This window comes from Diabrotica virgifera, chromosome 4, assembly GCF_917563875.1.
Source record: "Diabrotica virgifera virgifera chromosome 4, PGI_DIABVI_V3a".
Lineage (NCBI taxonomy): Eukaryota > Metazoa > Arthropoda > Insecta > Coleoptera > Chrysomelidae > Diabrotica > Diabrotica virgifera.
This window is the reverse complement of record NC_065446.1, coordinates 237,323,596-237,350,954: the sequence shown is the minus strand read 5'-3', so window position 1 is coordinate 237,350,954 and position 27,359 is coordinate 237,323,596. Positions and strand designations below refer to the sequence as shown.

Genomic DNA, 27,359 nt, shown 5'->3' with positions numbered 1-27,359 from the left:
AAGGTAAAACAGTATATGTGAAAAAAATCGATTTTTGAATTTGCCGCCGAAACTGGGTAATTTTTTCCACTCTTTCTTATGCAATTTTTAGTTTATTTCTATCTCATTTAGTTTTCAAAATGTGACATTGGTAAAACAGTATACGAGTACATGTACTTGCGTCTCTGTTATGGTAAAACAGTATATTCGACAAACTCTACAAAGGCAGAATAGTTATACATCCTCATACACTGCTTATCCCTGGTATTATGTTATATTTATTTTTTGAAACTCTACTGGTAAAACAGGATATATGTGGTATATGCTGTTATACGGTAACATATTTCGTAAAAACGGTGTCCCAATTCCAATGGTAAAATAGTATAAACATTTCATATACTCTTTTACCATAGTATGACCAATGGGAATTTTTATCTCCCCCGACGGTATATACGTATAAAGTCTTTTATATACTCTTTGGGTATACTGGAAAAATGGTAAAACAGTATATGTCATTTTACAAGCACATCTGAAAAAACTATACATATTTGCTGTTATAGTAATTATTATAATAACATGCTTTTTTATATTCCAAATTTCACTTGTCTAACTTTATAAATGACAAAACGGCACAACAAAAGAACAAAAAGTCATTTATCTCAAAACTCACTTTTTTCACATATACTGTTTTACCTTTGCAGGCAAGGGGTGTATCCCGTCATTTGTTGACAAAACAACACAGTTCAAAGGAGCTTGGAAGCTGGCGTGCAAAACTAAACGCAATTCTCTAGTCCGCAGTCGGACAACACATCACGCGCTCTACGTACAATAAGAATAATTATTTCGCATTTTTAAAAGAATCAGATTTTCACTATTTTGGTTCTCGTCTTGAGGAAAAAGAACATTCGCAACAAATGGTTTTTTATAACGTGTTGTCTATTTAAATTATGTCATATATATGTACACTCGGAAAAATGAAAGAATACCGATGAAAAATCACATCAATCACTTATTTTATGATTGATGCGATCAATCAAATACAAAATAAGTGATTGATGTGATCGTTCATGGGTATTCTTTCATTTTTCCGACTGTATATAACAATATAACTGACTTCTATTAAGCAAAAATTTGAATTATAGAAAATACAGATAAAATACCACTCATTATTTCATAATCACAATAATCCTGCATATCTTCTCCGCACTGTATGCAATATATCTCCTTTTAAGCAATACGAAAACTATTATTTCTCTGCTATATATACATACACGCTGCAAAATTAGGAAAAATCTTCATTTAGCACCTCTGTGTAAACTTCACAAAGCTACATTGTCGCTAATGTAGAAAGAACGAAAGGCATTAAGAGCCAACTGTAAACACAAACAGCTGAGCAAAAACAAAGAGCAACCAACATTATTTCTATGTTGCAGTTTGCAGTTCGTGTAGAAACTGTTTTATTTTCGTGTAAAAATAAACATACAAGCTTCTTTTTGCATTTATATTTGTTAGAAATTGCTATACCTCGGCCGTTTTAGTAAACATTTACTAAAACAGTTCAGTTTACACATTGTATGTATGTTTCCAGATTTGACAAATAAAAATTAATCACAATAGTAATGAATATACTGCGAGGAAAGTCGGAGACACTCTGTAGGGAGGAAAAGGTTCAAAGGTGGGTGGGTATCTATCGAAATGTTGTAGTCTCATATTTAGTGAACATTTAATTTTTTAATTTCTCTGGTATCTTTAATAGCAAAGAAACTGGACTGTTTTACTCTTTAATATGTCTTTTAATTGACGACATGGGATATGTGAGAAGATCATGTTTTATCATACACCTAAGATGAAATTGTTTCCTATATACATATAGCCTAATAAAATAAAAAAAAGTCAAAATGTAAATTCGTACAGGTTAAAACAAATTGTATATCAACGTTTAGGTGGGTACAAAAAATATTTTCAAGAAAGTATCCAAATCATACAAGGGGATCATTGTTTAAATAATTAAAAAGGGGTCATTTTTGCAAAAAAAAATACTGTTTTAACTGCTGGGGTAATTCACTTATTAATGAAGGTCTATGGGATTTCTTTCTGCAAAACTGAAGGCTAAATCTTTCACATATGACTTACTAAATTAAATTTGACCCCCTATTTATTTAAATAATTGTATATAAAACTTTAAAAACAAATTTGCAAAAAATTATTTTTAGCGTTTTAAATAAGCACTATAAAATATCTTATTTTACAGACTGAGTTGCGCTATGTTACTAGTATTAAGCAAAAAAAAATTGGTCAAAAAATATTTAATATTTTTTGAGATATTGAATTTGTTTATTAAATGTTACTATATTTTCAATTGCCAAAACGCGGTTGTTACCAAAGAAATATTCACCTTCTTTAGATGTATTTATTTTTATTTTTATGTATATTTTCGATAAAAGTATTGATAAATTTAAATTTCAATTAAACTCCCCCCTAAAATGGCATTTGAAAATTATTTAAATTTTTTTATAATTTGTTTTTTTAATAATGTCGCGGGGATTAAGTATTTTGAAATGTCGTTTCGATAATTGGGTTCCTGGGAATTTTTTACTAATTAACAAAATTTTTTTGTCGGTTTTTCTTCTTCTTTTTATTCTTGGAGTTATATTACTACGGGCCCTTTTAGGGTTAAATTTTATTAAGAATGTCGAATCTCTGAGTTGTAGATTCTAGAACTAAAAATATTAAGATTTAACTAAAATCTCTTAAATAAAATTTGGCTACTTACTGAGTTACAGGGTGTTTTATTTAAAAATTATTGTTACCAAGTACCTTAAAACTATTTGACGTATCCTTATCATACTTGGCAGAAAGTGTGGCTATTATACACCCTACTAAATTGTGATAAATAAAAGTTTCTAGCTACTACCAGAGGCGTACGACAGGGGATAGTTAATGGTTGACCCTTCCCAAATTATACGCCACTGAGTGAATTACTATTTTAGCGAAATTTTTCGATTCTCCAATACTTTGTATGTTAATAACTTTATTGGTATCGATAAAGTCATCAGTTTGAGAGATATTGGAAGTTTAAAATGAATGAATGAATGAATCAAAATAACTATGCCGTTTCATATTTAACGTCCAATATCTCGAAAACTAATGACTTAATCGTTACCAGTAAAGAGTATGTTATTTACATAGAAGGTATTGGAGAATCGAAAAATTTCGATAAAATAGTAATTCCCTCAGTGGCGTAGAATTTGGGAAGGGTCAACCATTGACTATCCCCTGTCGTACGCCTCTGGTAGTAGCTAGAAACTTTTATTTATCACAATATAGTAGACTGTATAGCACCCACACTTTCTGCCAAGTATGATAAGGATACGTCAAATAGTTTGAAAGTACTTGGTAAAAATAATTTTTAAATTTTTAAATAAAACACCCTGTAACTCAGTAAGTAGCCATATTTTATTTAAGTGATTTTAGACCAATCTTAATATTTTTAGGTCTAGAATCTACAACTTAGAGATTCGACATTCTTAATGAAACTTAACCCTAAAAGGGCCCGTAGTAATATACCTCCAAGAAAAAAAAAGTAGAGGAAAAAAGACAAAAAAATTTGTTAATTAGTGAAAAATTCCCAGGAACCCAATTATCGAAACGGTATTTCAAAATATTTAATCCCCGCGACGTTATTAAAAAACAAATTATAAACAAATTTGAATAATTTTCAAATGCCATTTTAGGGGGAAGTTTAATTGAAATTTGAATTTATCGATACATTTATCAAAAATATACATAAAAATAAAAATAATAAGATTTAATACAGGTGAATATTTCTTTGGCAACAACCGCGTTTTTGCAATTGAAAATAGAGTAACATTTAATAAACAAATTCAATAACTCAAAAAATATTAAATATTTTTGGACCAATTTTTTTTGAATAATACTGATAACATAGCTCAACTTTTTCTGTAAAATAAGATATTTTATAGTGCTTATTTAAAACGCTAAAAATAATTTTTTGCAAATTTGTTTTTAAAGTTTTATGTATAATTATTTAAATAAAGAGGGGGTTAAATTTAATTTAGAAAGTCTTATGTGAAAAATTGACCCTTTAACTTTGCAGAAAACAATCCTATATACCTTCATTAGTAATTGAATAACCTCAGCAGTTAAAAAAGTAATTTTTGTGCAAAAATGACCCCTTTTTAATTATTTAAACAATGATCCCCTTGTATGATTTGGATACTTTTTTGAAAATATCTTTTGTACCCACCTAAACTTTGATATAAAATTTGTTTCAACCTGTACGAATTTACATTTTGATTTACATGTATGTAGTGTAATTTTATTTTACTAGACTAATTTTGTTATCCAGACAATTACCATGTCGAAGTAAGATGAATAACATGAATTCGTCAATTCTTTCCTCAGTTGTGGTCTCTAGATCTTAAAAATGTGCTTTAGAGCCCAAAAGTCCTATATATTTCACGCGAAAGGAACAGAGTGTTAAATTTTTACAGAAGCTATTTACAGAGCCTCAACATAGACACCAAATCCGTACTTACTCTCAAGAAAATTCAGGGGTGTAACCAGGATGATCCTAAGGGGGGGGTTACATCTACCTTGAAGGTTTCTGGGGGGTATGGAATAATAATGGTGTTAAGCGTATAGAGCTGAAAGTACATCCAAAAGGGGGGGTTATAACCCCCAAAACCACCCCCTGGTTACTCCTATGAGGAAATTCCACCCCAAAACATCACACAGCCTGGAGTAACTGTAAATTTAGCATACGTTCCTCCCCTACTATTACTTCCTCCCCATTAAAACCACTATACACTGACAAAAATAAAAAAACATACAAAATGCAAATGTCCGGATTTTTTTGACCAGCAAATTTCTTAACCCAATTTTTATTCTAATCCTGGGACATCATTTAGCGATGAGTCTACATAAAAATCGTGTAATGCTAGTTGTTACATCAAAAGTTTATAACAATATCTATTGCATCCTGGTTGATAAACAAACATTGCAGAAATATGACGTTGTCTTCAGATATGCATAACCTTGTGATTAGTGTGCGAGTCGACGCAATTTTGTCTGGTTGGTTGATCAGTACTTTACGAGAATTTCGATGACGTTTACTAACCAGATTCTCGAGTTCTTGGTAAAAGTTGATAGAACAAAAACTCGACAGGGCCGGATTTAGAAATTTTTAATCAAAAGTGATAATTATTATTGTTTTCCTTTCGACCTGATTATTATTTTCAACCGATTTCTTTGCGGCATGCTAATATTGCTGTGTCTTCTATGAAGTAAGTGACGAATTGTAAAATGAACTCTTTTTATTGCAGTTTCATTTTCCAGACACAATTTTTAAATAACTTTTGTTACGATGGAAACGAATCAGGTATGGTCGAAGCGAAGATCGGTGGGATATGCGCATTTTATCAATGAAATTCGATATTTTTAAGACATTCCAGAAGCCGCTACAGATAAAATGTTTTAACAACCCATTAATCATTCAGAATTAGTCGACGGATATTAGTACAGTTAAAATAATTAAGATGATAACTGGACGATAATGATTTAATGAGTGAAATTTAAAGTTTTTTCTACTTTAATGAAAAAAAGCAAGCTCATTAGCCGAACCCAATTAAAAATTATTTTGCACATCATATTTAAAACATTATTTGGTTGAAAAATCTCATTTCTGTTGACAAGAAATATATTAATTTGTCTGGACTAAATTACAGTTCTCTTTATCTTAAAAGGGTTATGTTACTATCAACATTCACACAGTGTTGCCAAACTGAATTTTGTTATTTTGAGTGTAAATTTTCCCAGCGATCTCCGAGGGTACAATAATTGGGACAATTTACGCTGCATTTTAAATAAAAGAGAAACTAACTGAGGCATCGGAATTAGAACATATAAATGACAAAAATTCAGTAAATTTTGCAAATAAAGAATCAATATTAGTATGAAATATATTTTTAATTTTGTGAATTTTAAATTATAATCATTTAAAATATCTGTTATGACTATTGCTCGTAAATGAAATCATCTATCTTTGGCTCGATAATCCTTTGTGGATTCTGGCATGCTCTAAAATTCCTGGTCATTCTGTTTGGTTGCTGGCCACCTATTGTCATCTTATGATTTTTAATATCCCTGAGTCGATCTCAACCTCATCTAACCAACTAATACGTGGTAGCCCTCTATTTATTTTTCTTACTGGTGTTCATGTGGTTAGCTTTCTCGCAATCGTGTCCAACTAAGTTGTTGTGATTGAATAAAGCTTAAGACGCCAGGACCTCGATTTTTGACCCTTCGCTTCGTTATCGATCATTTGCTATCCGTACACTAAACAAATACGAAGCGAATACGTTCGATAACGAAGCGAAGGGTCAAAAATCGAGGTCCAGGTTCGTTACAGAGTTAGTATAACTCGAAGTTATATCTTTTGCGCCACTGCCCTTGGTTGTTGATAGCTCCAAATATTTTGCGGAGTATTTTACGTTCAAATTTTCCCAAAAATTTTTCATCCTTTTGCGTTAGGGACCCTGTCTCTACCACATAAGTGAGGACCTCAGCAGTCAGCAGGGTTTTGTATATAATAATTTTAGTATTTCTTTGGACGTTTCACCTCACTTGCTTCTAGATGACGATCTCCACAGAGCTAACTTCCACGCGTTTTTCAAAAATAAAAAGCCAAAATTCTAAAAGGAATTGTTTGCTACCCAAGGAACTTGTACTTTCGTGGCAGGCTTTGTACAAGAACACAACGGAAGAAGAGCTAGGACATGGAGGTATTGGGAACTCAAGCTGATGTTGAACTCATCCCCACACAATAACCCCCTATATTGAAGAGACATATAGCCTAAGCCCTAAGCAAGGGTTCATAACGTTCAGGATTCTATTGGATGTTTCTTGAGTGGAACCGTTTTTGTAATTTCTTTACTTGTTTTGTTGGTAGACTTCCAACGATTATTTCCCGTTCCTTATTTGCTATAGGATTGTTAGTATCCATCATGTACTTTGTTTTGTCTTCGTTGTTGACTAGATATAGCTCAACATTTCGCTTGTTACACCCTATTATATCAATATCATCAGCGTATGCTAAGATTTGGATCGATCTATTGTAAATAGTACCGCCGTCTCTAATTTTTGTGTCCTGGACTGCTTTTTCCAAGGTAATATCAAATAGATGGCAAGTTAAGACATCCCCTTGTCTGGTCCATCTAAATATTTCTAGAATTCTCTCCCTGTATCTTAACACTTGCTTTTAAGTTAAATATTTGCTAGTATTTTGTAAACAGTTGTTATAGTCTGGGCTGATTATCGGAGAATAGGCCATTTTTGGGAAAAGTTATTTACCAGCAATTTTATTGCTGGAATCGAATTATAAGATCCTATATATTAATAATATAGGTATGCAAAGTCCTCAGATAGTGTGCTACTTTTTTTATAAACAAAATGGCGCACGAAAATCGTGTTTTTTTCAATTATTGCTCTATAACTCCGAAGATTTTAACTTTACAACAAAAACACTCAAATAAAAATTCACCGTGATTAAATTCTGCATAGAGACGTGTTTTCCCGATCTGCTCCGACAAAAATTTTCTTCGGAAAACGCGGGTTTTCCCAACAAAATCTTTAATTTTCAAATAAAGTTTTAGATAAGTAATTATCTACCAATAATTAAATAATTTGGTGACTTAAAAGCCTTCTTGGTTTAGATTATAGTTCCAGAAGCTGGTGAAAATTAAACGAATATTTTAGCCACCATTCAATTGTTAATTAATAATTTATAGTCGCAATAATAACCAAAATAATTATGATACACTGATTAAACTTTAATTATTTAAACGATTTAAACTATTAACAACATCAGATATGCAGACGACACCGCGATCATGGCTGAAAACATCGAAGATCTTCAATTCCTTATAGATCGAGTCACTAGAGAATGCTCCAATAACGGACTTAACATAAATGCAACAAAGACAAAGTTACTTGTGGTTAGTAAACAAGACGTCGGCCCTATGCAACTAATTGTCAGTGATGAATCAATAACAAAAGTTAACCATTTTAAATACCTAGGATGTTGGATAAACGAGACACTAAATCCGGATGAAGAAATTAAAACTCGTATAGAAATTGCAAGAGGAGCATTTATGAAACTTAGATTTATTCTGAGCAACTCTCAGCTGAACTTACAACTAAGAATCAAGTTCCTGTATTACTATATGGATGTGAATCCTGGATCATGAAGGTTAACATGATGAACAAATTAGAAGCCTTTGAGATGTGGTCATATCGTAGAATGCTCAGAATATCTTGGGTTCAACGCATTTCTAACAGAGAAGTCTTAAACAGAGTAGGTCAAGGCGAAGGTGACTTAATGAAGATGATAAAAAAGAGAAAACTTGAATATCTGGGGCATATAATGAGAGGTAGCAGATACAGGATGCTGCAGTTAATACTCAATGGAAAGATCGACGGAAAAAGAGGAATTGGTCGAAAGAAATATTCATGGCTCCGAAACCTTCGTCAATGGACTGGCTTATTAGCAGATCAATTGTTACATGCCGCACAAGATCGAGAACGATATCGGCAAATTGTTATGGAAGCTACCCACGCCTAAAAATTTGGGCACGGTACTTAAAGAAGAAGAAGATTAAACTTTGAAATCTTATAAAGATGAGATGCCTATTAACATATTGTCGACAAAATATAAATTTTTTATTTTTTTGCATAATCTTTAAATGTTTAAAAAAAATAGTTATAAACAAATTAACGTTTCTCAGAAAGTTTTTATTATATTATAATTTTAAAAAATAGCTAAAATGCGCATTTCAAATATCTTGAAAATGAATGCTTTAAAACTTTTTTGCAACCATTTGCAAAAAAGTTATGAAACAGCAAAGGAAACATACGATTACTACGGTGTTTATAATTTTTTTAATTCTTTCAAAGCGTAGAAGTGAGTTTAAAGTACAAGCTAATAATTATTTATAAAAAATATCAATTATAAGTTTAATGGTTATATTTTAATTAAAGATTATAAATATATTTTTTTGTAATTTACACGCGCGAAAGTAGAATAATACAGTACTGTAGCTAAAATTTTCACTCGGAGCGACGACCGGCGGCCGCGCAACGTACACTTTTAATAAATAATGTATGCTGCGTGTCAGTCGCTTCGAGTGAACATTTTAGCTCCGACTCTGTATCAGGCCTACTTTTGCGCTAAAAATTACAAAAAAAAGTATTTTTAATCTTTGATTAAAATATAACCATTGCACTAATTTTTGACATTCTTTGTGAGTAATTAGATTGTACCATAGACTCATTTTTAAGCTTTGAAACAATTAAAACAAATTATAAACAACGGAGAAATCGTATATTTACTTTGCTGTTTCATAACTTTTTTGCAAATGGTTGGAAAATTTTTTTAAAGCATTCATTTTCAAGACCTATGAAATACGCATTTTAAGTATTTTTAAAATTAGAATATAATAAACAATTTCTGAGAAATGTTAATTTGTTTATAACAATTTTTTTAAACATTTAAAGATTATGCAAAAAAATGAAAAATTTATATTTTGTCGACAAAATATTAAATAGGCATCACACCTTTATAATCTTTCTAAGTTTGATCAATGTCTCATGATTATTTTGGTTGTTATTGCGACTGTAAACTGTTAATTAACAATTGAATTGTTGCTAAAGTATTCGTTTCATTTTCACCGGCTTCTGAATTTATAATCTATACCAAGAAAGCTTTTATTTCACCAAGCTATATAATTATTAATAAATAATTACTGGCTCAAAAAAATTATTTGGAAATTCGAGATTTTGTTGGAAAAACCCACATTTTCCGAGGAAAATTTTCGTCGGAGCAAATCGGGAAAAACATGCCTCTATCTAGAATTAAATTGGGGTGAATTTTTATTTGAGTGTTTTTGGTGTAAAGTTAAAATCTTCGGAGTTATAGAGCAATAATTGAAAAAAATACGATTGGTCGGCGCCATTTTGTTTATAAAAAAAGTAGCCCACTATCTGCGGACTTTGCATACCTATATTAATAATATATAGGATCTTATAATTCGATTCCAGCAATAAAATTGCTGGTAAATAAGCTTTCTTTGTACTTTACTAATTAGACCAGCGTATTATAACTATTTTTTTTTCAAAATGTAAAGATTATGCAAAAAAAAAAGAAAAATTTATATTTCGTCGATAAAATATTAAATAAGCATCTCATCTTTATAATCTTTATAAGTTTGATCAATGTATCATGATTATTTTGGTTATTATTGCGATCATAAATTGTTAATTAACAATTGAATTGTTGCTAAAATATTCGTTTAATTTTCACCGGTTTCTGGAATTACAATCTATACCAAGAAAGCTTTGATGTCACTAAGTTATTTAATTATTGATTAATAATTACTTACCTAAAACTTTATTTGAAAATTAGAGTTTTTGTTAGGAAAACCCGCATTTTCCGAGGAAAATTTTCGTCGGAGCAAATCGTGAAAAACACATCTCTATGCAGAATTTAATTGCGGTGAATTTTTATTTGGGTGTTTTTGTTGTAAAGTTAAAATCTTCGGAGTTATAGAGCAATAATTGAAAAAATACGATTTGTCGGCGCCATTTTGTTTATAAAAAAAGTAGCACACTATCTGCGGACTTTGCATACCTATATTATTAATATATAGGATCTTATAATTCGATTCCATCAATAAAATTGCTGGTAAATAACTTTTCCATGAATTTTGCTAATTAGCCCAGAGTATTAACATAGTTATACTTTATACTAATTAATTATTTTAACAATTATTTTGATCTAAACAGAAAGATAGTTTATAAAAATGTAAGATAATAGTCTTTCGATTGCGTTATCTATAAACTTTTACATTCTCCTATAATCTTTTTCTTTGCATTGACCAACCCACCAAAACTGTTTCTGTTTAGTAACAGATCGTGTATTCTTTGTAAACTAATACTCCTCAACCTCTATTCAAATTTCAATAATTATTAAAATGTGATTAAAAGTTTAATTGATAGTTTTCACTTCATTATCGATCGAGTATTTAATGAAAATTGACAAGCAATTTAAGAGAAATTCCAATCGGTTGGGAAGGAACAACGATTTTGGAAATACTTTCTAATCTATCAACTATAGACGCCTGCCTGCGCCTCTTTGCTGCCAATATCGAGTTACTGTGTCTGTGTCAATATTTGGGCAGATACTCCTATTTCACGGCGACGAATAATCGCTTGGGTACATACTTAGTGATGTAACGAATATTCGTATTCGCATTCGCATTCGCGAATATTCGCATGTTTTTGCATATTCGCATTCGCATCCGCATTCGCGAAATTTGCGCGAATGTTTTGCGAATATGAAAACCAGAAAGGAATAATTTTAAGATAATATTAGGTTAATAAAATCAAAATCTATTCACGTCTCATCTTTTTTTATTAAGAAAAGGTAACTTAACCTCAAACATGCAGCTACTCTCAAATGGAAACATGCAGGACACAACAGCAGACAAACAGAAGGGAAGATGGAATGAAGCGATAACTCACTGGAGACCTTGGGACTACAAAAGAGGAAGGGGCAGACCACAGACGAGATGGTCGAATGAGCTAAAGAGATACGCAGCGACCAGATCGACAGCATTAGCACTGAACGGTGAAGAGTAGAAAAGTAAGGGGGAGGCCTACGTTCAACTTTGGACAAATGAAGGGCAATAGATAGATAGAATTTAACCTTGTATAATCACATTATCAGCCTTCACTTTTTTTTATTATTTGGTATTATGTAATAAAGCTTAAGATTCAGATTGATTTACACTAAATATCAATTAACTTTTCATTAAAAATTTAGGAAACATTACAAAAATAGAAACAAATTTAAAAAAAAACTGGACATTCGCATTCGCATCCTCATTCGCGAATGTCAGTAGCAGATATTCGCATTCGCATTCGTATTCGCGAATGTTAAAAAAATGACATTCGTTACATCATTAGTACATACTACATACTGATCAATTGTTTGGAAATTCGAAGGTCGATTTTAGAATGAAAATTAATACCAGCAAAAATGTAATCTGAGAGATAGACAGCCTATCAGCTTTTTAATGGCAACTATTATCAAAGAATAAACTATTACATACTCACATATTAACAGACAATAATTGTCCGACTTCAGTTAAGTATAAAATTACTGATCTTATACAGAGTGGCCGGACAAAAACGAATCAGGGGCATTATTAGGAACTAGACAACATTTTTGAAAAATCCAGCGACATCGACAGGTCAATTTTTGATTAAAGGAGGACACATTTTTCCGGTAATTTCGATTTTTTTTTTACTTTCACCCTAAGCCAGCGTAAGAATCACGCTTAGGCTCACTATGGAGCCTTTCTCACTAGAGGTGGTTGGAACTTTCGGTGAAGTCTCCGTGTTTATACCGTCCCTTGCTACAACAACAGACGGCAGCCGTGCCGTCTTTACGCACCCAATAATATAGGGGACTTAATGCATCCTTTCATATTATACTATCGTTCAGTCGCACGAAGGTAGCTTCCTTGGTTGTTTGGTACATTATTTTAATTTACACTTTATTGCTCTTTGAAGTAGGTGCATATATTTTATGATGTCTCCGGTTGATAGTGAAATATTAATAACATTAATTGAAGCGAGACCTGTTCTTTGGGACAAAACAATAGAAATATATATAAAGATAGAAACTTGACGAGAAATGATACGAAATTATATTTAGTTTTATAAGGTAAACGACTCGGTGAAGACTGGAGTAGGGCGGCCGTCACGTCTTGTGTGAAACTATCTAAAAACAACATTTAAACGAGTAGAACATTATTGTACATGAAAAACATAGATTGTAATGTTGTTCTGAAGCTATTTCCTTGTGGCATTTTTGTAATAAACTATTCTAAATGGGAAATAAGCCACAATTTAACTAAAAAAATGATTTTATTTACGTTTCGACGCCCAAATCGGATGTCGAAACGTTAATAAAATCATTTTTTTAGTTAAATTGTGACTTATTTCCCATTTAGAATAGTTTATGTCATAGATTGTATGAGCTAATTAGTTGAGCTAATCCAAGATCCCACAAATAACTTAGTAGAACAACGATTATAAAAGCAAATTAAGACTTTTAATTAAAAACATAAGAAATAATAACTGACAAAATAGAAATTGCAAATGAATTAAATACGCATTACAGTACATAAGGACAAAAGTATGGACAAAAAATACCCATTTGTAATGATACATCGTAATGATACATATCAGACATCGTATCATATACCTACCTCAGCCACAAAGTGTAAATAAAAATAAGATACCAAACAACACAGCAAAATATCTTCGTGCGACTCAATTCTTATTGTGTGAAAAGGATAGGTGCGTCAAAACTACCGCACGAGAAAACCCTCGCACGTCCAAAATTCTTATAATGTGAAACAGCCCTATGAATTTGAAACGTGCGAGGGTTAGAACGCACGATGACATTCCAATAGTGGCTCGAGCAATCCTATGGTACCTTTCTCGTTACACGGCGATTGGAACGTTCGGTGAATTTGAACGTGCGATCGCTAGAACGCACGATAGCATTCCATTGTTACACCAAACGTTCCAACCGTCATGTAATGAGAAAGGTTCCATATGATTGCTCGAGCCACTATTGAAATGCCATCATGCGTTCTAACCCTCGCACGTTTCAAATTCTTAGTGTGTGAAAGGAGCGTAGGCTTTGTACATATGAGGGCGGTTTGCAAGCGGTTGACGCCGTAGTTAGCCGACGTTTGTACCGTACACATGACAGCGTTTGACTGGTGGTCCCATTCCTCCCCTAGTAACTTACAACCGCCTCGGTTTGACGACGTTGAGCGGTTGCATGTGTACGATATTATGCGGTTGCATTTGTTCCTTGGTAACTTAATCGCGGGGTTTGGGTTTGTCAGGTAACACGCGACGTAACCGTTGGCAACCCGCTCCTATGTGTACAAAGCCTAAGCGCTCGTACAGATGCAGGCGGTTACGCCGCTGTCTACCTAAAAACCCAAAGGCCGCGGTTCAAGTTAACACCGGAACAAATGGAACCGCTCAACATGCGTACATATGCAACCGCTCAACGGTTCTGACTTATAGTGCTGCAAAAAAAAAATGAATTTGGGATAAACAAATTAAATAACTTTTAAATTATTGGACCAATTGCTTTGAAATTTACAATATAATTTATGCACAAGAAATCTCAGCATTCCGCGTAATAAGAATGTTCTAACTTAATTTCTACATAAGTAATGCACATTTATAAAATCTCAAAATTTATGACTTATTTTCCAATTTTCTAAGCAACAAATTAAGGATAGACATATTTAGCGAACGCCATATTGAAGTTTTTTATATGATTTATGAGATTCTTACTCTCAAATTTGTTTAGAATGCTTCACTTTTTAGTAATAGACGAAAAAAGCGAAAATTTACCGTTTTTTGATCTTCATTTATTTATAACTATGTATATTATCAAAATCGGCTGCAGGAAACATCCCAAGTAGCACCGAACGGGTTTATTAAGTCTTTTAAGGATGCCTTAAAACTGTAGAATAAAACAAATTAAAACCATTTGGTTTTTAAGTAAACCTTAAGATTGCAATAAAACCGCTTTCAGCATAAAAGGGCCCACTCTGAAAGAGGTCAATAAAACCAAAAATAAAAACCTTAAAACTTCGTTTTCTTAAGCAACTGGTTTTAAAGCTGCTGTGAAGGTGCTTTTAAAACCATGTTAAAAGACACTTTAAGTGCAGACGGTTTTATAGCAAACTTAAAAAGGCTTATTAAATGGAGACTTTTAAGACAATTTACCATTCTTTAAACCCATATACTCCATATAAGCCAACAAATTTTTACATGTGTTATGAGAGGTAGATACGTATTTGTAACCATAAAATAATAAAAAGTACTTGATTATTTCGGACTGTCAAGGTAGAAAAATACTTGCGCACCCAACTTTATTGATAATGTTAACTCACGCGCCCTAAAATTTCTGACTTTTTGCGATTAAAAAATAAAAAAATTTTAATCCGAATAATATTAATTTGAAAGAAAAACAATTTTATCTACAATTTTAATGTTTTAATGTTAAAATAAATCGAATTTATGTCTGTAAGTCGCTTATTTATAATTTTATGTAAGCCTTATATTGTAATCTATCATGACTTTCAGCATCTCTAGAAAGCAATATGGCCGAAATCCAAATAAAACTATTCGGTCTATCGACAGAGAATTGTTAAGATCAAATGGTTTTATTTTATACCTTTCCAAGGGCATATATCCTACATAAAAGCAAGGTTGCCTTGAAATTAAAACCGTTTAGTTTTAATGCTGCTGTCAATAATGCCACTCGGTTTTAATGTGAGTCTAACCTAAAATCAAGTCGTCGTAGTGCTGTGTGTGTTGTATTTTTCTTTTAAAATGACCAGTTCGTTTATATTTTAAGTACTTGCGACTTATTTCTTCCATACTAACTAAGTACAGTTACTGTACTTCCACTTTTTACAACACACTACACCACTTTCTCGCTCTAAAATAAATGGCCGACCATTTTGGACATGAAAGAAGAGGGATGAGTTTAGTTTTATTGTTTCTAACAAGAAGCATAGTTTAGTCTTTACGATAACCAAATTGATTCAGTTAAGAGCGTTTGGTTTTAATATAGCCTACTAATTGCTTTTAAGAAAGCAACTTTAAAGACAACTAAAAAAATAGTTTTAAGGCATATGTTTTACAGACATAATAGTCTTGAGATCAAGTAGTTTTAATAATAGGTTTTATTAGTCATATTAGGAGAATCTTTAAAACTGCAATAAAACTAAAAGGCAACAAACAAGAATCTATAAAAACCAAACAGTCCGGAAGTTCTTCATAAAACTGATTAGTTTTAAAGTGAACTGAGAATAAACCATTTTAAAACTACAATAAGACAAATTATCTATTAAGATTAATTAGTCTTATTTGATACTCTTATTAGATACTTTAAAACTAGTGACAAATGCTTAACAGTTTTAAAGTTCTGGCAGTATATCTACAAGGTAAGTTTAAAACCATTATCTTCTTATTTACCACAATAAAACCTTAAATAAAACTAAAATCTTTTTATTGTGCTACTTGGGATATAGGTTATTAATATAGATGTCCATACTACTCAAAAAATTTGGTTTCGGCCTTGAGGGGGATGTGTCACGAGAAAAATCTTATTTCTCTGGACTAACATCAAAAGAACAAAAATAAAGTGGATTGAAGAGAAAAAAGTAATCAAGTATAACTGGAACGTACGGGTTAAGATAGCACGGGACAAATTACCGACGAGCCGAGGATCAAAGCTAGAGGAAAAGGAAGGAACAATGAAAAACAGTCAATATCAGTGGCGGCTCGTGGCCTTGGAGACAGGGTCGGCAAGGTTTTTTTGTCTCCTCATATAGGTATACCATCAAACTAAAAGGCTTAAATCATCATAGGAGATTTTGTTGTTTTTTGTTTTTTGATTTAATGTATGTACTTGACATTCTCTCTTGTTTCATGGTGTTTCGACGATACGTGTTGATTCTTTTGAGACAAGATAAATCCCGTTTATTTGAGGCATTAATTGGTGGTAATAAGAAAATTGATGAACGGTTTGCTGTAATGAATTGCAGTACTTACTACATAGAATTATACATACATATTTTGTAATTTATCCCACTTTCTAAAAATATTTGGATCGGCATAATTTTTAAGTACCTCACTTGTAATAATAAATATCCTGTAAATTCTTTGGCGGAGGTAACTTTTAAATTTTGAATTGTAAAAGAGGTCAAAAATTTGCAAATCTTCAAAATTCGAAAAACAAGTATCTATTTGCATAATAGTAGGTATCCAAAATTTCAAGATATACCTACTCGTTTTTCGAGATATTTATCATGTCGGTGTCTTTTTTGGGATGGGTCGGAAATATCAAGCGAATCCAAAACGTCACTGCGTATATATTGGAAACTACTATCATGACGAAAATCTCTGAGGTTTTGCACCAGGTTTCGTATTCTATTGTCGGAATTAATAATGTCAATTGACTGATTTTGAACAACAATGAATATCTTGGGCCAACTCTGTCTTAAAAATATTTAAAAGAATATTAAAAGAGTAATTATTTAATAAAGTTCTCAAACCGATTGCTTCACGGATCGAGGTATCGCCACTTTCAAAATCTTCGCCTTCGATAACCAAATCAAAAACTTCCAAAAGCTGTTCACGAAAATCTGCTACAGATACTAAAACTACTAGAGATAATCTGCTTAGATAAAACTAACCGAGATTTAAAATTTCTTCGCGTCTGACAAACTGTTCGCTTTTTTTTTCGAAACAAATTTGTTCTAAAGCAGTAATCCGTTTAGGTGAGCTAAACTGGCAAGAAAAGACGATATTCTTTATTTTTTTACACGTATCATGCAAAACTAAATTCATTATATGCGCATAATAGTGAGTAAATAAAGCTTGTGAAATAGTTTTAACTTTTGCCGGGAGACCATTCAATTCACCACACATCACAGCAACGCCGTCATAAAATTGCCCCAGTTTGCCCTACCAATTTATTTTTGATATCAAAAAATTTTAATCTGTTCTTTAAAACACCAAAAATATATTCTGCCTTATTGCTTTTACTCACGTCTCTAAAACCTAAAAACCTCTCATAAATATTGCCACGTAACGCGTATCGAACAACAATAATTGATAATTGTGAATGACATGATAATCAGAAGTTTCATCTACTTCCAGCGAAAAGCAAATGGTTTTCTAAATCTCAGATTCAATGACGTTATTCAAAATGTAACTATTTGATTATATGTATTAGTTCATTCTGTATTACGAATACACTTCGAATCAGAAAGTAAATAGGTATTTCTAAAACAATTTTATTAATTCTCTATAATTACTTTGATTTTTAACAAATGCTTCGATCCATCATGTTCACTAAATGATAATTCCTGACAACTTGAAAAAATTACAATATCAATTAAACGACGTAAAACGGCGTGATTATTTTTGACAATTTCTGCCGATGCATGCTTCCAAATGAAACACCGACCGGCAGATTTAAATATGTATGCCGTATCTGGCCGCTTGATGCCTACGGAGAGAATGTATGTTCTCTTGCTCATCGACTTGATATTTCGTTGAGTTTTACGTGTAAATCGTTAAGCTACGGATGAGTTGGGTACGGCTAGCCTAAAAGTCAGATGAATGGCTCGGATCATTCATTTTTGAGAAGTCTGTTATGCGCAGGGATCACTTAACGCTCGGATTGTTCAAATTCTTTTAAAAACCATGAATAAAATTGAGTCTGTATTATCTGACAGATTTTTTTACTTCACAGATACAAATATTAAAAAAATCTATATCTATAAATGTGTGGGTCGGCACTGCCGACCCTGACCGGCCGCCACTGGTCAATATTACCTATTATAAAGTAGGGAAGATTAATAGAGCGTCGGTTTTCAATAATTGAATCATCAAAAAAATAATAAGTCCTGTCCTGTCATCACCCACACTCAGATTGTTGCATTTTTTAATTCTTTATTAAAAGATTCCCGCTCAGTCTCACATTTAGCGATTATCTCAACAGACGGTAAACCGTTGTTTTGAGTTTTGGCAGTCTCTCGCGTGTCTCCAGTGTCTCGAGATTGTTTAGTGCGACCGAGCATCTCGCGTATATTTTACATTATATAAAAATTAGAGTAAAGTGTCCACGATTCCCAACTACTTCATATTGTCACCAGAATACGCTGTCAATGTCGGCAGGTATGTGTCTCATGAACGATCTTCGGATATGAAATGTGAAATGTCCCTATTTGGTATCACGAGCATTTATTTATGTTATGTGTGTTATTGGTGTTGTTTGTACGCATTTGGAAGTGAAATTTCGCCGATAAGGACTTTGTTTTGTGGCCATTTATGGTAGTCGCAATGAAAAAAAAACGGGGACATTTTTATAGGCGGTGGCGGCTTAAGAATCGTGTTAATTGCAAAATTTACCTTTAAAAAATGTGAAATTATCTGTACTTTTACAGTATTTCCATTATAAGTCGTAATAGTCCTTGATTTTTATAAAGTTTTATTGCAAATCTTTGTGTGACTATAAAAAAATAATATACTCTTCTTAGTAATGCGCTTCTATTATAGAAGATTGGATGCATAATTTCAGATGTCAGTAACAAATGATTTCTGTTTATTGTATAGTCATATACGAATGACCAAAATTTCACAACAATTTCATTGGCAATTTCATTGGCAATTTCTTTCGTTTAATCCAGGATGTTTTGTTTTAACATATTTGTATTTTTTGCAGAAATGTGCTTGTTTACTCCTCGCCTATTATGGAAATTACTCTTTAAGTCGATGCAAGTCTTCTTATTTTTAATAGGAATCACAATTTCCAGTCCATTTTTCTTCCCTTATTTACCTTTAAAACCATTAGAAGACAAAGTGCTTATCCTAGAAATGAAAAAGTTTATTTTTGTTATTGAAATTATTCCTTTAGTTTCTCTTCTAGATACAATGCTTCTGAAATAACAAAGTTCTTTCTTGAAGTAAGACTCTGAAATGGTCTCCAAAATAATCTTTCTTGAGAATATATGTTATCCAAGCGTAAAAACCGAACATTTTGTTAATTTCTCGATCTTCCAATCCTAAATTTGCGTTGGTTTTTTTTGGTTGTTTTATTTCCACGTTGTAGTTTTTTTGTGCTCTTGTATCTTGTTTTCGTAGTATTTTATTCTCTTGTTCTTCTGAACTCTTGTTTTATTTGCCTCATGTATTTTACTTATTTCCTAAAATCCATGCATGTGTTATCTTGCTATCTTTTTTTCTTGTGCCCATGTTTTTTCGTTCTCTTGTTTCTTAATAATAATAGTCTCCCGCCGTTTTATACCGCTAACGCGGCTTTAGGATTACAGCAGGGTAGTCTGCTATCTATAGGGCCTACGGTGTACAAGGAAGGTAACAGGGCCAGTGCTACGCTTCAACCGCCTATTATTACCCCTGGTTTTACACAAGGTACTCATTTTATTCAGGCTGAGTCGACCAGGGGTCTATAGACATTTAAAAATGTCTAGATATTCTCACCGGCGCGCCGGCGCCGCGGCGCCTGGGATTTGATCCCCGGTCTACCTGCGTGGAATGTGGAAGTCAGACATCCTACCGTCTGAGCTACTCTGGCCCTATTCTGTTTCTTTCTTCCTGTAAAATTCTTATCTTGTTTTCTTGGTTTATTGTTCTGTTCTATTGGTTTATTGTTATTCTCTTACTGATTTGTATTCGAGTCTATTCTCACTTCTTGGTTAATGCTTTTTCCGGTCATTACATTCCAAGGTTTTTCGGTGTCAGATTTTGAAATACTTATATCGATTTTCTATCCTAAGTTTGCGTTGCTGTTTTTAGGTCCTCTTATTTCCTTTTTTTTTTCTTTTTTGTTCTCTTTTTCTGCTGCTTATTTCTTTGGTCATTAGTAGACCTTACCGTATTGTTCTTCGTCTATAATGGCTTCTGTACCTACTACTTTTAAATACAGACTGATACCACGATAGTTTTCGTTTTTTAAAGAGTGAAATTCCATTGTCGTAATCCATTTTTGTTTATTATTTTACATTTTTTTGCTTTCTTGTTCTCTTGTCCTTTTGTTTATTTCATCATTTTTCTGCTGTGATCTTATTCTTTGGACTTTCTTTCTGTGTTTACTTACTTTCGGGATCTTTCTTACTGTTTTTCCGAAATTTCTGGGTTACTGGTTCCGACCTCGAGGTTCTAGGGATTTTGGTCTGAAATTTTTTGACATTAGAAATACATAGGGAAAAGACAAATCTGGTTAACGAAATATTTAGTGACAATAAAAGTAAAAGTGAAGGAAATTCAAACCGTTCACACTTTAAATATAGCTATCATGATCAAAGCTCATTTTTTGCTGTCCTAGTAGAAGATAAAAACCTGCTTTTTCCCGTATCCTGTAGGAACCTTTTCCATTCGATTGTTAGACCGAAGATCTTATATGTAGTTATCTTTTAATTAAAGGTACTAAGACTACTTTCTTTCGTTAATTATGAGAAAGAGTTCCTCATGATTTTCATTCGACAAGTAAAGTAGTACAGACAGACGACGAGGGATAATTCCCCAACAGGAAGACAATCAGTGGGAAGACCACGAAAACGATGGAACGACAATTTACTGGAGGCACATTGGAAAACGGTCATGTCTACACAAAAAGAAGAAGAAGAAGATATTTATGTCTTGTGCGTTAATTCCGGTGCAGTTCATGATTAAGAAGCATATATTGTGATATTCAAAAGTTTTTTGCAACAAACGTTATATAATAATGTTTTGTTTCACTGAAGTACATTATGGTATTAGTTTCGAAAAAGATCCTGCAAAATGTATTTGCAAAGTCTTCAGTGCCGTCTTCCAGATTTATAACAGTTTGACTTTTTGAGCAAAGGTTATTAAAGTGATGTAAATTGTGTATTTAAAACGCACTGAAAGTGAAATTTACCGATAAGGGTTTTGTTTTGTGGCCATTTATGGTAGTCGCAATGAAAAAAAAAACGGGACATTTTTATTCCTATTTAACGAGGCGGTGGCGGTTTATCGTGTCAATTGCAAAATTTACCTTTAAAAAATGTGAAATTATCTGTACTTTTACAGTATTTCCATTATAAATCGTATAGTCCTTGATTTTTATGAAGTTTTATTGCAAATCTTTGACTATAAAAAAATATTATTTTCTTCTTAGTATGTAATGTGCTTATATGGAAGATTGGATATCGTAATGTCAGTAACAAATTATTTCTGTTTATTGACATAGTCATGCGAATCACCAAAATTTCACAATCGTAACAATTTTCTTCGTCCAGGATGTTTTGTTTCAACATACTTGTATATTTTGCAGAAGTGTGCTTATTTACTCCTCTCCTATTATGGAAATTACTCTTTTAGTAAGTAAATTATGCAAGTCGTTTTATTTTATAGGAATCATAATTTCGGATTGTACGATCTGCTCTTCTCACATGTCCATACCAAATTAAACGTTTTTCTTCAATGTAGGTTGTCATTTGTCATAGAAATGTCTTGTTCTACAGCCATTCTTCGTTTTATCTCCTAATTTGTAATGCGATCTAGTCTTGTCACTCTGCAGCTTCTTCTCATGAACTCCATATCAGTTGCTGTAATTTTGGACCTGTTTCGTTTGTTTATTATCCAATTATCTGCTCCGTACTTGTCATGTGTCGTATATTAATATTATACGACATATGACAAGTTCCCGAAACAAAGAAGCCTTGAAAATCCCTATTGGTTTATTCTACTGACTTTTTAGCATTACTTAATTTCTTAAATTCTGGAAACATCCTAATGAGTGTCTCGTCTTTGTTTTTATTATTATTTACAAAAAACATTGACACTAAAGACAGTTGGTCAACTACTAATGCTCCACACTATAATGGCATCCAGCCAAGTTCAACTTTAGTTCAAAGCAAGAAAAACAAATACCAGTTATATTTACTATTTCCTCGAAACGTAAAAACTGCGTTAGAATTTTGTATAAATAAGTTTTAGAATATATGTCATATTTTTGTGGACCGTTAAATAAATATAGATAAATATTGGAATAGCTCGACCGACACGTGGGCTTTTATGCTATATCCTCGTGCGTTTTAAATACACAATTTACACCATTTTAATTACTTTTGCCCATAAAAGTCAAACGGTTATAAATCTGGACGTCCGCAGTGAAGAATTCGCAAAAACATTTTGCGAGATCATTTTAAATTAATACCATATAAATAAGTGAAACAAAACATTATTAACTGCAAAAAACTTTGGATTATCACAATATACATAAATATTAAATATAAAATTATTAAATATTAGCGCAGAAACAGACCAACCACTCTGCAGTGCTACTCTGTGGATCCACAAAGTGGCCTAAACAGGCGATTTTGTAGCCTCAATGATTTTGTGATGGACGCCACAGTGGCGAAGATCGGCGACAGTGGCTGGCCACTCTGTTCGTCTGTTTTTGCGCTTACTGCCGCCAAAAAGAATGTTTGAATTAAATGACGTGCTTAAAATCTGCATTAAAAATGTCGTGTGCCACAAGAATGGGCCTCTAGACTCTAGAGGGCGTCCAAACCGAAGAAAAAGTTCATTTACCATTCATTACCATTTACCTTAAACGTAAAGGTAGCTTCGATTTTATGCTTTCCACGTTTCCATTGCAATGGAGTCCACTTTGCAACGGCTCAATAAACTATCCAAGGGTACTAACTACTATTATGAGAGAGAAATACAAAAAAACCATCAAACACTAAAAATAAATAGAAGAAAATAAACAAAACCCCAGAACCACAATATATTACTTACTAGTTACTATAAGTCTTTCAAATGTACGTGTGCACTATGTTTCATCCAAGTCACTATCATGAAGATCCTGAATGTCAAGATATGGAGATGTAATGTGGCAAGGTTGGGTCTAACAGTTACCAAGAAAATGATGCGCAAACTTCTAACAGTTGTTTACACAAAAAGGGCATTACACAACTTTTAATTAATTGCCTTATAAAAAAGCGCCTTACAATCTACTCCAACGCATTTTACAAGGTAAAATTGAAGGAAAAAGGGCCCCAGGACGAAGAAGAATATCCTGGCTTGCTAACCTGAGAGCATGGTATAGAAAGACCTCAACACAACTATTCCATGTAGCAACCAACAAAGTCATCATAGCCAGAATGATCGCCACGCCAACGTTCGGAACGGACAGGCACCCTAAGAAGATAAAAAAGCGGAATAATCTTTGGTAGATTGGAGAGCACGTGGAAAAAATCATTCATGGATTGTTTGAGAACTACCAAGAGAGATGTTGTTTGGTCCACATCTTAATTTTCTCTGATCTCTAGGTGGGTGCGTGGTGTTGGGACTCCCAACTTGGGAGTCTTTTTTGAAAACTACATGTCTTATGCAAACGGAACACTACACTGTTGTCATTTACATACAGAGAGGGGCTAAATTATGGAATAAATTAATTTTATCTAAAATGGACCACTTTGGAGAAAAATCGCGAAACAGGTCGATTTTTATTTTTAAATTACAATTTTTTTGCATATATTTCATACTAGTGACGTCATCCATCTGGGCGTGATGACGTAATCAATGATTTTTTTAAATGGGAATACGGGTCGTGTGGCACCTCATTTGAAACGGTGTTCAATTCTCTATTCAGTAATATAAATAATAATATCATTAGTTATAGAGGGTGACCAAAAAAATAATTTTTGAATTAAATTAATTGACGCAAAAAGAAGAATGTATGTAATTTATTTAACTAAAAATACATTGTATTGCTGTCAGTAAATAGAAAAAAATGCTTATTTCACAAATAAACATTTCTTTTCGCTTAAATTAAATCACAAACAGCCTCCCACCTACCACTTGGCAGTTTGAACATTTAATTTAAGCGAAAAGCAATGTTTATTTGCCAAATAAACATTATTTCCTATTTTCTGAAAGTGATAGAATGTATTTTGAGTTAAATAAATTGCATACATTCTTCTTTTTTCGTCAATTAATTTAATTCAAAAATTTATTTTTTGGCCACCCTGTATAAATAATGATATTAATGTTTATATTATTGAATAGAGAATTGAACACCCTTTCAAATGAGGTGCCACACGGCACCTATTCTCATTTAAAAAAATCATCGATTACGTCATCACGCCCAGATGAATGACGTCACTAGTATGAAATATATGCCAAAAAATTGTAATTTAAAAATCAAAATCGACCTGTTTCGGGATTTTTCTCCAAAGTCGTCCATTTTAGAGAAAATTAATTTATTCCATAATTTAGCCCTTCTCTGTATTTATAGGTATGTTTTGCCACGTTGGCAAATTTTTATATGTTCGAATGGATTTATTCGAATATTCCTGATTACTAATGATAATTTTTTGTTACAGCCTTAGTGAATGCTACTTCGCGGGCAAGGGTACGGCTCTGGTACTGCCCGACGCGGACGCCTCTTCCAAAGCGGCCGGGAACGGGAACGGTGGCGGGACCGCCGGCGGGAATCCGACCACCAACGGCCAAACCAACGGCGCAACTGGAAACGGCGTCAACTCGCAAGGTAGCAGTACCATCCAGAAGCATCTGCAGTCCATGTTCTATTTGCTCAGGCCGGAGGAAACGCTTAAAATGGTGAGTCTTTTACGATGTTTGTCACATTATAAATATTTCCGATGAATATCAATACGCCATCTAGCGATCACAAATCACGAAGAATAAAGTGTTTTTCACGACAATTGCGTAATTTTAGCGCTGTATCTAGGTACACGCTAACGTGTACGCAAATAAAAAAGTTAGGTACACGCTTAAACGTCATCAAGTCAATGACGTCATTATTTAGCGTGTACTATGACTGGGTTTTTTGATACACGCTAATTTGAGCCGTGTGTATGCTGTGGTATTAAGTATCTGTAAGTATCGTGAGTGTCAGAGTGTGGTTAGAATTTGTCTAATCACGTTATGTTTACACTTTAATATTGACTTGTAAAGAGTTTTTTTAACTATGTAGTGTGGACAATTATTTAGTTCTCTTAATGAGTTTAACAACATTCTAAAACAGTATAAAAAATATTAGGGACAAAAATTCGTGATTAAGGGTAGCAGAAGTAATAAGAAAATATACGGGGCGACTGATTAGTGTGATAAAGCTCAGTAGATCCGCTATAGTAATAGATAGCAATAAAAGTTAGTAACAAAAATTGTAGCAAACTTTGAGCTTCATATTACAAAATTAGTTAGAATGTTACAGGATGTTCGATAAAATAGTGGCAGACCAAACTTATGTTTTTTTAAATGGAATACCCTATATTTTATTTTATGTTCGACATCTTCTTAACTTCCATATCACAAAAATATAAAGGTTTATTATGTTATACAGGGTATTTACAAAGTTAATAACCAATTTTTATGAAAATCGTAACAAGTTCAACTCCCTGTATAAATAAAAATAAAGACCACAGCAAAAATTAACACCAATATAAACTGGTATAATTAACTTACGTATAAAAATTATTTTAACAATATTTTGTATATATATCATGTTAACTAATATTTATTTTGCTAACCTGAATATATACTTTTATATACCTACACATTGTTTTATTACAATAATTAAGTTTGAAACATCTGAATAGTTTTGCTTCCCTTCCCCTTCCATTAATAAAAATATTTGCTATCAAACAAACAACAAACACTAAATGATTAAAGTCACTGCGCACGCTAAATAATAACGTCACTGGCTTGATGAAGTTTAATTCGCGTGTACCTAACTTTTTTATTTGCGTACACGTTAGCGTGTACCTAGACACAGCGTAATTTTAGTCGATTTTGTTTCAATTTTTAGTTTTTTCAAAATGTTACTCACAACTTCTACTTTGCATATCCTTTACGCATCTTGAACTTTGTTTAACTGAGAATATTGTTTTCGATTCATCCATTTTCTCCACACAACTCCTCAATACAAAAATCGGGACAAATATTTGACAGATTCGGAGAGCAATGTACATATAGGTAAATACACACACCCAAACTTATATGGAATCACCTGATATTTCTTACTATTTCGTGCGAATTTAAAAAAACAAACACACGAAGTCAAACAATATTTATTTTAAAGCAATTTAATAACAAATACATAACAATTAAATAAAACAATAAAGTATTTAACAAACAAATTTAAATTAGTTGTTTTAAAGTCAATAGCATAAAAAATTTCAATGTAAAACGAATAATGTTTAAATTGTTTTTATTTATTTTTTTGGTTTTTTGTATATAGTCAGTGTTATCACCTCTAGTCCGTATGCAAGCTTTAGTTTGCGTGGGCACGTTCCTAATCAAATTATCAACATTTTGTTGTGGTAGGTTGCTCCATCCTTCAAGAGCAGCTTGTACCAGCTGTGATGTGTTTTGTGGATTATCCTGGCTAGCTCTAATTTTTCTTTTAAGCATATCCCACAAATTCTCTATAGGGTTAAGCTCGGATGAGTAAGCAGGCCACTCCAAACAAGGGATACCTTCTGCTTCTTCAGTGATGTCTCTAGTCACTCCAATGGTATGTGGAGGTCCATTATCATGCAAGAAAATTAAATTTTCTCCTGTTGCACCTCTCCAGAGCCTAACTACAGGTTATCAACATACTTGTGAGCAGTTACAGTTGATTGGATGAAAATTAAAGGAGTTTTTTTACGGATCACAATTCCTCTCCA

General features: G+C 32.7%; 1 protein-coding gene across 3 annotated transcripts in view; it reads left to right on the top strand.

Moving 5' to 3' along the window:
* Nucleotides 1–27,359, top strand: part of LOC114328900 (protein phosphatase Slingshot) — a 639,247-nt gene that overhangs the window by 375,429 nt on the left and 236,459 nt on the right. For all 3 annotated transcript variants that reach the window (XM_050648794.1, XM_050648793.1, XM_050648795.1), the window contains one exon: nucleotides 25,050–25,287. In XM_050648794.1, coding sequence (XP_050504751.1) covers nucleotides 25,050–25,287 — 238 coding nt within the window. The remainder of the gene's footprint in view (nucleotides 1–25,049; nucleotides 25,288–27,359) is intronic.